Source organism: Apus apus, chromosome 2 (assembly GCF_020740795.1).
Source record: "Apus apus isolate bApuApu2 chromosome 2, bApuApu2.pri.cur, whole genome shotgun sequence".
In the NCBI taxonomy this organism is placed as follows: Eukaryota; Metazoa; Chordata; class Aves; order Apodiformes; family Apodidae; genus Apus; species Apus apus.
The window spans coordinates 123,678,376-123,691,233 of record NC_067283.1 but is presented as its reverse complement, the minus strand read 5'-3'; the positions used below and the strand labels follow the sequence as shown (position 1 = coordinate 123,691,233).

The window sequence follows — 12,858 nt, the reverse complement described above, 5'->3', positions numbered from 1 at the left end:
TGTCATTTCAGTGCCCATAGGTGCTGTTTGCCCATGACAGAGCAGTGGAGAAAGTGTGGGAGGGAACTACTTCTTCCATCCATCACCACACAGATGAAGGAATGGTTACCATGGGTACTCCTGTAAGCAAACTGACCTGCCCCCGGGATTCCCTGGTTAGTGTATGTTTTTCAGACATTGCTTCTCCTAGAAAGACCACTCTTGAGTTCAGCTTAGTTCTCAATGGATAACACTTCTTTTCACATAACTGGAACATGGGGAAGGGCTCATAGCTTTTGAAAGTTTTCTTCCCAACTTCCCTTTTAAAAAGGAAGGGGTAAGAGGTATCAACCAGATTTACAGTCATGCCTCCTGCTTGCAGTGACTGTCACAGGTGCTCCTGCAGCTTGCACGCTGACTTTCAGCTTGACTTATCAAGCAGAAGACATCTGTGCCTGCACTGTGCCCTTTCAAGCTGCACCTACCAGAGAAGCCCCTGGGGAGGATGCCTCAATGAAAGGTTGGCAGCAATAAAACCTTGCTAGCAACTGTGCTCAGTTAACCACATCTCTCTCACACACAACCTCCTTTTCAGGAACCTGGGCTTAGGTAAGGGTTAGGTTTTGGTATTAAATCAAATTAGGGTGGAAACAGATAATGCCAGAGTTATAAATGCTGAAGTTACATTAACGTGAATACTGTTTTGCTGAAACATATCAGACATGTTATCAGGGATCCGTGCAATAATTGATATTTCCAAGATTAGGTTTATGTTGTCCTCCTTCCTAAACGAAAACATTTGTTTTCAAATAATGACAGAAATCAGTCTAAGAGAAAAGGACATCTGTGAGTCAGACACACCAGCTCTCTTCAGAGGAAACTAATTTGCTTTCAGAAAAGAAAAGTATTCCAGAATGCTTACAAGTACATAACAAACTGAAATTGGCTATTCCTGAATTCAATAGACTGAAGAAGCTACTGAAAAGCTAAGAGGAACTATTCACCATTTCACTGTTACTGCACCAGCTACAGCATTTTGAGTTAATTTTCCATATGTACTTTATCCCACATCAACTTCACCAGCAGGTAGCAGAATACACCAACCTAAAATTCGGGTTACAACAGACTAATATCAGATTTACTGAAGCACATGTAAGGATTAACCTGAGGGTCAAATGTTGGCTAGCAAAAGTACTTATAAAATGCAATATTTACCATAAGAAACTAAATGCAACTAGCAATTAAGAAATTGCTCCTATCTGTATGTCAGTGACCCTAGGCTGAATTTTCCCACTTAAAAATAGTACAACAGAACCACAACAAATGTGAGTGCTTTGATCAAGATCACATTAGAGCAGACTTTGGGCTGATTGAAATTTGCTATGGATTTATTTTTTTTTAGCCAAACAAGTTGTTTTCCATTAAAAGTATCTTCTTTTTTTCTTTCTTCCTCATCTACTGTTTTTTCAGACCTTCACATTTCCATTTTCCTCTTTGGGTGAGATTCCCTCATTTCATATTTCATGGTGTACCCACCTCCTCTCATGAGCCACCTGTGCTCAGTGTGAAGGGTTGTTGAGTGTTCTGCCAGGACACGGGAAAACAATAGAAGCATCTCAAAATGAATCCAGGATTTTGGTCTTCGTTTTGGATTCAGGAGTATGGCCTGCCCATTCCCAGAGTTTTAAGAGGCTTTCCAGCCATCTGAGTTGGAGATGCAGAAGTGGCTAGTTACAATTCCTGCCATGGTATTGCAAGGGCTTTCCGTTCCTGCAATTACCTCTGTATTGCCAGTAAAGAGACTAAAATGTGCCTGAGAGGCTGCCGAGTACAGAACAGACATGATACAGCTGGAACTAACAGCCTCAGTTCTAAATAATGTCTGAGTAATTTGCCCCTCCTGCTTGAATTCTAAAAACATCTGTAGGGTTCAGTCAAACAGGACTGACCATATACCTATCAACTCTTCTCATATGAGATGCTTGGGCTTTTTGTGCTAAATGCTGGTAGGAAATGTCTAAAGTGCTTTGAAGTCAATGTTAGTGTTTCAACAGAACTCAGGGCCACTAGGCAAGTTTTTCTGTGCTATAAAGTCCCAAAACGTATTTGCATACATACGTAGACCACAGACCAAGATGCTTTTGGAACAGTTTGTCTTTTTTCAAATAGCATTACATTCAAAAAATAATTTGTATCAAATTAAAAAAAGAAAATATGCAAAATATAAAAGCTTTGTTGAAAAGAATAGAAATGGAAATGAGTTCATAGTTCTCAGAACAAGCCTGTAACACTTTTAGGTGATGTCTTTTAGTCTGCAAAAAAACTACCTTAACTAATTTAGCAACAGGCACTGTTCTCCAGAAAAACTTGCCCCAAAGTCAAACACAGTGGTAGATGTTTCAGTAAAGCAGAACAGATAAGTTACCCAGAAGCCTTCAGGAAACAACCCAAAAGGAGATTAAAGTGCTTGGGAAAAATCTACATGAACATGAGTTCATAAAAAAAACCCTGAGGACAAAGTTGTCTGTCACAGAAGTCTGACTGAAGAAGTACAAATAAATGGGATCATCTCAGGAGTTCACCAAAAACATCACCTTTAACAATACATTAAATCAAGGCAAGCTGGACTGTCCCAAAGCATGCCCACAGCCACCTGTTTCCAATGGGGCATTCTGCAAGTGGCCAGTGACATCTGAAACTGTCACTGCAACTTGGCTGTCCTTGGGATAGCTCTGGTGTGTGCCACACCTGAGCTATTTAAAGCAATGTCTAACCCTTGTGGTTGCATCAGAAGGGACCCAATCAAAGATGAGTGAAGATACTGAGCTCCAGGTAAGAAATGTGCCTTCTGAAGTCAAGCTGATTATGCCCTTAGCAAAAAAAAATTTCCTTTAAGGGCCATTTAATGAAGCACAAGGTTTTTTATAAGAGGAGTGAAGTGCTAGTTTTTAGACAGGAACTTAGGGGAACACAATATCATTTCCCAAAAGCAGCAGGCATAAAGTGTTCTCAGTGAAGAATGGACCTGAGCGTCAGAGACCAGGTAAGACTTGCCCAACCTCAGGAGTTCACCTTGTTATTCAGACAAAAATTTCCTCAGACTTCAGGTTTGCATCCAGTGCTCTGGCACCTGCCTTTCTCTATATTTTAGAATAAATAGTGTATGAATATTTATAACAAGTAGCTATAAGAGGACTTAAAAATTCAGCAAATATGATTCAGGCAGTTTGCAGGATCTTAAGTACGAAGGGAAAATGACGGCTCTGATTGCCTCCACCATCTCATTTTCTCACTGTGCAATATTATGAGATAAAAAAAAAGGTTCATCTGTTAACATTTTATATGTATATATATATATACATATATATATACACTTACACATAGGATATGCATGTCTAAAGGCTCCAATACCACCAAATACACTTTCTGGAACGGAAGGCTAGTTTGTTAATGTGTAGACTTCATGGCTACAGCGTCTAAACTTTTCAAAGACAACTTACATTTTTCCACTGTTGCTGAAAAACACTAGAAGACCTGTTTCAGGTATGGTGTGTGGAGTAGATATTCACTCATTCATCACTGCCACACATTGACATGGAAAGGACACTACATTTAACCAAATAACTTCACATGCAGGGCTGTTGTCTGGGTCCCAACCAGCACAAATCACATCCACTTAAATGGAAATACACCTACTTATCCTACCTGGAAACCTGGCCTGACTGTATGCCTCTCCAAAGACAGAGTTACCAAGGCATGTAAAGAGCACAGCCTTTTTAAAAAGATGCTACCAGGATACTTTTTTGATCTCAGTGGTTTTGAAACAGCTGTGCCAGTGTCACATGCTTGTTTTCGATACTCCCTCAAAGGACCCGGGGTTCAGTGCTACGCATCAAATATTCAAATATCTTCATCAAACAGAAAACTCATGAGTCTGCCATATGTCATGATAAATACCATGAGTTGTTGTTTTTTTCTGAAATAAGTCACATGTGGAAATCTCTTTGGCTTCCTGGTCACTGGGGAGCAGTTTTTTTCTCTTCTACAGCTTGTAACAAAATCAGGGACTCAAACAGAAAGGCCAGCTTGCAGGTTACCACATAGATTTGTTATGTTCTCAGCTTTACAAAAGCAAAACAAGAGACTGTTCATCCAGACAGTAAGTGCAGTCCTTTTGCTTCCAACAGATTTGGTCTGGATCTTCCTCCAAATAACATCACCTCACATAATTTAATTTCTTAGTGTAGCTCCCTGACATCTGAATGTTTCCAAATATCTTAAGTGAGATAACACAACATGCTGGCAGCTGCTTATGAAAACACAGAACGGAAATGCACCATTTTTAGGACATATGATCTGCCTCTGGATGAAGGGAAAGGCACAACACCCCTGTCTGTCCACTCAGGCATGGCACAGCTTAAGTGACATGTCACAGCTGAAAATTCAACTCATGAGATGCCTCTGATGTTACAGAGGGGCATGCTGTAATGCATAAAACATTGCCATCCTAATCAGAAATACTGCAGTACATATTTTAAAAGCTATATGCAATTGATGCTGGTCTATACTCGATTTATGGTAACAGTTATAAAAGGCCTGATATGAGAGTAGTAAAAAAAGCAGTCATCGTAAAGTTAAATTTCTCTCCTAACTTAAGAAGGACATATCAGGCTGGGATAAATTGGAATCATGCTCTCTATCCATAACAGCAAAGGATAGCTGTCCTCATGTAGATTGTACCTGCATGTAATTCACTGTAATCTTGTATATCCTAAATCCCAGGATGTTTCCCTGTGCAAGAGCTACTGTATGTTTCTGTGAATGGTGTCACAAGTGCAAGCACACTCTAGTCATGACTTTAAAACTTTGTCTTGCAAAAGGTTACCAATTAGATCTTATTCCCAAACAAGAAGAATGGATTTCTACAAATTTAAAAATAATTATTCTTGACTTTTCCCCCCCTTTAACAGGACTTATCATGAACCCACTTTATTTTTCCTTAATGTACCCATAAAACCAGAGTCAGTGAAGCCCCTTCTCACAGCTTAAGGAAGGAAAGATCCCTTTCCTCTGTTCCTACAATGAATGGGGATATTTCCTGGTGCCAGTACCTGAAGACAGTGATAGACAGTCTAAATACGAGTCACTGCATCTCTGCTCCTGGTACTGCTTCCAAAATTCCAGCATCTGAATTATTGAGAATTAAGTGTCAAAAATAAACAGGTCAGTTCAATGGACGTTTTATTAATTTTATTCCAATAGTAGTTTTTACTAAGTTATTTTAATAAGTTTACAGCAAGACCTCTCAGCAGACCCCTGAGATAAGATCTCAGGGCTGGAGGGAACCCATAGGTAACTGAGGCATTAAACACTTCTGGAACCAGACAGATCAGATGGTAGCTCTATTCCCATGATACTTAGGCTGACCAAAAATGCTGAATCACGGGTTACATGACATGTCATACAAGAAGTATAAAGAAGGTAAATAATCTTTTAATGACCAACTCGGCAGAGAGCATACACAAGCTCTTAAAACAAAATCAATTAACTACTGCCAGTCTGCTGTGTTGCTTGATATAATATCTATTGAAAAAACAATATATTCACTTATCTTTCAGGACATTAAAACACTTTAGTTATTAAATATGAATGACTAGGATCAAATAGAATCTCTTTGTCTTACAGTCACATTGACTGACTTTATCGTTTGGCACAAAAAATGACTTTACCTTAAAAGCAAAGAGTGGTAATGAGTGTCCTTGCCAGAAACAATGGTGAGATGAAGATACATACTTATTACCAGTGGCCATCCTCTGTGATTTACCATAACTTAGCTTTGGCAGACAAATGTTTTTTAAAGTATTGGGAGTCACAATGCAAAGTATGTTCCAGATAAAGGCTCATAACAGGATTCTTCCCACCCTCAAAGTAAGGTGAAATCAGAGATCAAACAGAAGTTCAACACACATATCAGCTAGAAAACACCTCTCTTCCATGACTGTTACCATGCTCTGAGGCATACTAGGTATACTATATACAATAGAAAAACTTGTGGGAGTTAAAATAGTACCAAAGCCTTTCCTCACACTTTAAAAAATAAACGCTTGTCTTAATTCCCTGTCATCTTCATCCCTGGTCTACAGTTAGGTGGAAAGCACAAAGACTGTAATGTTTTGTAGGGAGAAATGTTAACAAAATCAGATGGCACATGACATGTAAACTTAAACTAAGAAGAGGACATAAGCAAGAAAAGTGTTCTGTTCATATAGCATAACAAAGGATGCAAACACAACAAAGGATGTAAACATAACAAACAATATTTATTTCACTTGAAAACACTAATATTCTTAGTGCAATCATTCAGCTGTTGACAGACACTTTTCTTATGTTGAGATAACCCTTATTTGCAATACAACCAAGGAGATGAAAGTTTTCCTAAGTCCTCTGAGCATATATGATGTGACCTTCAACCCAAAAAGAACCAGTAGTGTACCATTAATTAGGGTTTGCCCCTGAATGAACACTGTGTGACAATCTAGGAGATAATTTATAAGGACTTGCAAATAAATATTTAAATGTATTTTATGACACTTAGCTCTGTCCTAAAGTCATGCATAATGAGTCTGCTAATTTGCATTTACCCCAAGACTACTCTAAAGCTGCTCTACAATGTAGCTAACTAAATATCCATAGCCCGAATCTCCTCTTTCATCCTGCTTTTATTTTTTTTCCCCCAAAGGAATTTTTTCACCTAGGGGATAAGTTACTTAATGCAGCACGTAAACTCCTCACAATTTCCACTCAGGCTTGGGATAATTATACCTTCTGTAATCCACAATCCACTAGTTAGCTGATAAATTAGTGTGCTTTCCACAATGGAGGAATACTCATGTTACAGTCAATAGTGCAAAGCAAAAAAGCCCCCAAAACACCCACAACAAACCAACCCATAAAACAAACCCCAAGAGAAAACAAAATGAACCAAAAAAATAAGGACAAATGAGCCATGCAGTGAAACAAACAGCATTAACAGAGAACGCTTTTACCCCCATCAAGTTTCACATAACTTCAAGTAAGGTAAATCCCATGCTGCAGAGACACAAAGGCCAATATTTTACTTTTCTGTGTATGTACATCAACAGGGCTGATATAAAAAAAAGTCAAAGACAGAGTGTGACTGACTAGTAATTTTTTTCAATTCACTTATTTACACTGCCTTTTATACTTAATCAAGTAACAGTCACACTGAGCTTTAACAAAATATTCATGTGATTAAGAATAACTTGCACAAGAAAGACCTCTAGAATCAATCCCAAGCAATTACTCTGTAGTTGTAGCCAAAGGGCCAACATGTGATATAAAACACCAAATGGAAAATCTGAGTGCTATTTATTGGTAACACTGTAAGGTACTTAAAATACTCCTGTAGCTGAAAGGTGATGGAGTCAGTACCAGATATCTTTAGGCAGATGTAGGTACTCCTTTTCTCCTAGATATTCCACTTATTTCTGCCCTTATTCCCTCTATATTTATAGTATACCATCTGCTCTAGAAACATCCCGTATTTATTAATGATTTAGACTGAATGAGTTTCAATAATATAAAACAAGTGTGAGGAAAGAACCAGGCTTCTGGATTCTACAAACAAGAATGAAAGGAAGAGCTTGTGCACTAACACTTTGAAAGAAATATCAACTTTATGGGTTCATTCGATTCACAGTCATTGCAAAGGAAGGCTCCTCTGATTTTAAGCACACTGCACAAAACAATATGGGCATAGTTAAAATTACATCAGTTCAGCTAGGTTCACTCTTAATATCTCAGCAAGGTGCTGAGCTGGAAGCACTTATGCAATCCAACTGCAGTCAGTTCACATCCACTGAAATAAATGCTCATCTGTTGAGGACTTTCAAACTACTGATAGGTTGGTGAGAGCTGCTACTGCTCTACGAAGGCTGTTATAGGTCTAGCAACTGTAATCAGAAGACGAAATTATGACTGCTTTTTACTTCCTGGCCAAAAATTCCCAAGGTGAAAGACAAGACTTTTCTGGAGAAAAATGGAAGCACTATCACCTCACTCCAGAAAAGGTCTGTTCTGCTTCAAGCACCTTTGCCATTAAGTTTCAACATATGTTTTGATTTGTGTTTTGCTTCATTATGCATTAGCAAAATAACTTTTTTTCAAATGGAGTTTTCACAAAATACTGGTTACACAATAAGTATAAATAAATGCCTGGTCTAAAAACTCAGATGTTACCCTGAATTGAAGAATGCCAGACTCCTGTGAAACTCTGTGCCTTGGTGACCAGGCTTTGGGACTTCTCTGGGATGTAGAACATACGAAATTCCCATTCTTCCTAATTCCCAGCACTGCATGTCTGAAATGTCTGAACTTCTGAACATCTTTGTCTTAATCCTACTTTAAAAGCTTAAAACTGAGAATACAGGAAAATGGAGGCAAATCCTGCATTCCTCAGTTAAAACCTCTCCTGAACTCACAGAGAGCTTTGCTGGGGTGAGGACTAAGCAAAAATTGCTGTGCCTAGAATATATTAACTGGTGACTGAGATGAGATGCACCCCTGCATTTACTGAAATTTAAAAAATTCACAAGAGTAAAGCGTGCGTGTATTTGACCTATGGTATTCCTTTCTTACTAGATAAACATGGTTTTCATTTCTTGCCACATGTATTTTTCCTATTCATTGTCACAGATGCTGTAAAATATCTGCTGCTCATCCACTGTCACCCTGTTGTGTCTCACCTTACTAAAGTCAATGGCAAACCTCCATTGACCTCCGAAGGAGCAGGATTTGTCCTGACATGACTAATCCAAAGCGGGACTCCCCCTTAATTCGGTAAGCCTTGGATCAGACCTAGAAGAGATCTTAGCAGAATCAAGAAGTGACAAGACACAGCCCTGTATCAAAACCACACCTGAGTGTTTATCTTGCATTTCTAATCTTTTACGTGAAAGGGATTAAAAAGCAAGCTGTTCCTGTCAACTGCTTGGGTGCTATGCAGGATCTGGATGACTGAACAGGCATTTGTAGGATAGCTGTGCACATTGACATGTTCACAAGGGAGCAAATATTGGAATTTCAGGCTTCAAGGTAGTATTTCCTCATTTGGTTCCTAACTTTCCACTCTCGAAACTCCACCATCCTTCCTACCACTACAGAGCAAAGAAGATGGTTCTGTCTCTTGTTTCAGAACAAACCAGCAACTTACCATATAAAGGAGTAAAAGATGAGAAATCTGAACGTGGTGTTATCCACACACTACAGTCTGTTGCCACAGAGCTTAACAGCCTGTGATGGCTCCAGATTGCTCAGAAGTACCTCCAAATGATTCCAGCATTGTCTTATTTTAAATGCAACTCTTGCTTGTTTGCTTATATTCCCCATGCCTGAATGTCCTGCAACAGTTTTTGCTCTCCTTTATGTCATTCAGCCAAGTTTCTACAGATGTCTTTGAGATGTCATGGGTGAATCTGACTAGAATTTGGCTCATATATTTACAGACTGAGGGTTGCTAGAAAGAGAAACAATGGTGACTTTTAGCTGCTAGAATCACAGAAATCACATCAAACGGCATTAATTCAGACAGAAGACAAATAAAATAATGCAAACCATTGCAACACATATACAAGTGAAATGTGGAACTCCTTGTAGCAAGAAAACATGGAACTGTAACATTCAATGAAAACAGAAGATGAGGGAAAAGGGGAATAAAAAGCTAAAAAATAAATACTTAGGCATCTTGGAAAATTAAAGAAATGGCCACTTTCATTTGCAAAACCTGAGAAGAAATCTTGCCTGATTGGCTAGAGGGAGATATTCTTAAAAGTTCACAGCTGGCCTAACTCCTTTCAAGCAAATCCATGACAGGGCACTGTTAAGTCAAGAGAAAGATTTGGTCAATGATAAGCACTCATGCAAGTTTTACAATCCTATATCTCTACTTTATCCACCAAGCAAAAGAACAAATGCAAATCACAGGCAAAGGACCCAAGAAACAGTATTTTAGTTTCACCCTATTCACCTGGTCCATCTTGCTGTGTTTACTCCTACCTAGTCTTAGGAAAACAGAATTAAGTATGTGTCTCAAGTCCTATACGCAATTGCCTCCTTTTCTATGCTAAAAAAAGAAAAGATTCCACAAACAGACACTCAGTTTTCTCTCCCCTCGAATCTGCCTGCTGGGTAGGGTGTGGGATGTAATGGAGGCGGCACCTTTGGCTGGGCGACATCTCAGCTCACATGCAGCAGGAGGAGAGGTCTGTTAAAGACAGATGTTTCAAGTGATGTTTCAAACAGTGATGTTTCAAGCTGTGCAGGACTGAGAAGCTGGTCCCTGACTCCTGTGTAGCAGCTGTGTCACAAATGTGCTGGGTGGAGGCTGATGGATGCTGGCTTGTACCAGGGGATCGTGGTGTGTAACAAGGCCTCCCTGAACCCTTTTTGGCACAACTTATGTCTATCTGCTTCCCCTCTGCTCCTTCTCCTGAAGAGGAACATATGGCCCAGAATATGTATCTCAGAAGAAGAAAATGTATTCATATAATTTTCTATATTATTCTGAATATCTTCTTTTTTCTTCTATACATTTTTATTCCAGTTATGAACCTTATATTCTGTCACAACAAATATTTTTTTACAAAAGTAAGTCCTTGCTTAAACAGTAAGGGAGCCCACAATGACAAATTAAAAAATAATAAAAAAACTTGTATATTGTTACTGCAAGAAAAATCTTTGCCAGGATTCTGGTTTTTGTCCATTCCACCACTGTATTTTGATACTTACCTTAGTCCAATAGTGTTGCATCCAGTAACAAATCAACAACAGAAGAAAATAAAGCCACAAGTAAGCTTAACATCTAAACACCAAACTTTTCTGCTGTGAGTGGTTTAAATAAGCTTCCACCATTTTCTTTACATTAAATAGTACCTCACATCACAAATAGAACAATGAAGCACCTCAAGAAGCATGAAAATCTTTCTTTTAAACAGCAGTACCAACATCTGTGTGTGCAGTCCTGCTTCCCCAACAAAGGTAAATGTTTTCACTGTATCTGTGAGACTTTTGCCAGTTTGCCTGCAGTACTGGAACTTCATCTGAAAGTTCCCTCATTTCTGCCTGAATATATACGAATTTTACATATCTATATATATGTACACGTGTGTGTGTGTGTGTATACAAACGTATGTAATATATACCTGTTTATATATATGCATGTGTATATCTATATATGCTTTAGTATTTTAAGACTTCTATACAGAACACTCTAATTCTTCACTGCAAAAATGTATAAGAGAAAATACACTGCAATCCTTGCCCAATGGGGCTGTTCACACTATTCTTTGATAACCTGTCCAGCATACCTTATAAGACACAGATAACACACCTGTGCAAAGCCTGGAATAGGACAAGGAGTAGTACTGAAGTGTATGTTTCACATAACCAAATGTTTTTCTAACAAAAAAGAGGGTCGTGTTCTCCAGCTGTCTTTTCATCGAAGCATTTAATATGAAGTTCATTAAGAATCACACAGATGTTCCTGATTACATACAACAAAAGTAAAGTGGAGCAGTTGCCTAAAATCAAGTGAAGTCAGCAGGATTCCTTCTGCTGATTTCTGTGGGGTTTAGGGCAGATTTGGGTGTATTCACTTCATGATATGTAGACTTTGTAGATCCTTCTTATCTCTAAGTATTTTAGTAAACATCGTTGATTCCTGCATGTCAGACACAGGGTCACAAAACCATTTTCTACTGTCTGTGCGTTAAGTCTAGTGCTTATCCTACCTTTGCTGCCACAGATGAGTTGGGTTTCTCCAGCAAGTCCCAGAGCTTCTTCCGTTTCTCTGGGCAACAGGTATTATCAAACTCTTCCCCTTCTCTCTCTCGCAATGTCTCTGCCTCTCTCCTCAGCTCCTCATTCATCTGCTCTTTCTTTTGATGGTATCTTGCCTGGCAGCAAGATTCTAAATATATCTCATCAATCCCCCAGTAATCAAGCTCCTGGCCAAAAGAAAGAGCACACATTTCTTCCATCATATGTAGTTTCCCTGTCCTGTAGAAATTCAAAATGGAAGTGAAAGCCCCTGGGTGTCGATCAAAAAAATACTCATTTTCATTTAGATTATAGTCATCACATACTTCTAGCAGAGATTCATGAGTATTGCAGTCTCTGAGCTTTCCTAATCGTGTCCTTGGAAGTCTGTCCAAAGTCCTCCACAGCACTTCATGGTTGAGACCACCAACATTTAGTTTAACTCTCCGTGAGCAGGTTTTGCTCCTAATGATCTCCACCGGTTCTGGAGGCAGAGAAAGGGTAGACCTTGACTTTTTGTTGATCCCTGGTGAAGCCTTCTCAGCCATTCTGGAAAGGATGCAGTTGTAACACCAGAGTCCTTAGGAGAATAAGCTTGGAGACTACAAATATTTGGGCAGAGTCCTCTTCAGACAGACAGCTCCATTCCTGAAGCTAAAAAAGACAAAAAATTAGAATATTGCAATGTAAAATATATTCCCCAATCTCTCTCTGTCTCTCTCCTTCCACGCTTTCATATGCAGATGAAAATTTAATGTTGGCAATTTGCTCTCTCTACAGTGAGATGCTTTTGTGGTAGAATACAGAACCACTGGAATAACTGGAATGGTTAAGAGCACTATGTTTAAGCAAAGGAAGAATTCTTGGAATTTCTGTATTCATGGAAATCAACTGTGACAGTTTGTACAGAGTTTTTTTTTTTAAAAAAACAGTTTCTGATGCAGTCATGTCAGCTTAATCTGATTTACCAATTAATTTGTGAGGTATGTCAATAGAAAGATTGTAGGGATACCTATCACAAAAAAGCAAGACAGAGGCTAGCTT

General features: G+C 38.8%; 1 protein-coding gene across 1 annotated transcript in view; it reads right to left on the bottom strand.

The window, feature by feature from the left end:
• Positions 1–12,402, bottom strand: part of KCNB2 (potassium voltage-gated channel subfamily B member 2) — a 173,899-nt gene extending 161,497 nt beyond the window's left edge. Inside the window, exon 1 of the mRNA XM_051610662.1 lies at positions 11,787–12,402. Within this exon, the coding sequence (XP_051466622.1) occupies positions 11,787–12,362 (576 nt within the window). The 5' untranslated portion in view covers positions 12,363–12,402. The remainder of the gene's footprint in view (positions 1–11,786) is intronic.
• Between the last annotated feature and the right edge of the window lie 456 nt (positions 12,403–12,858).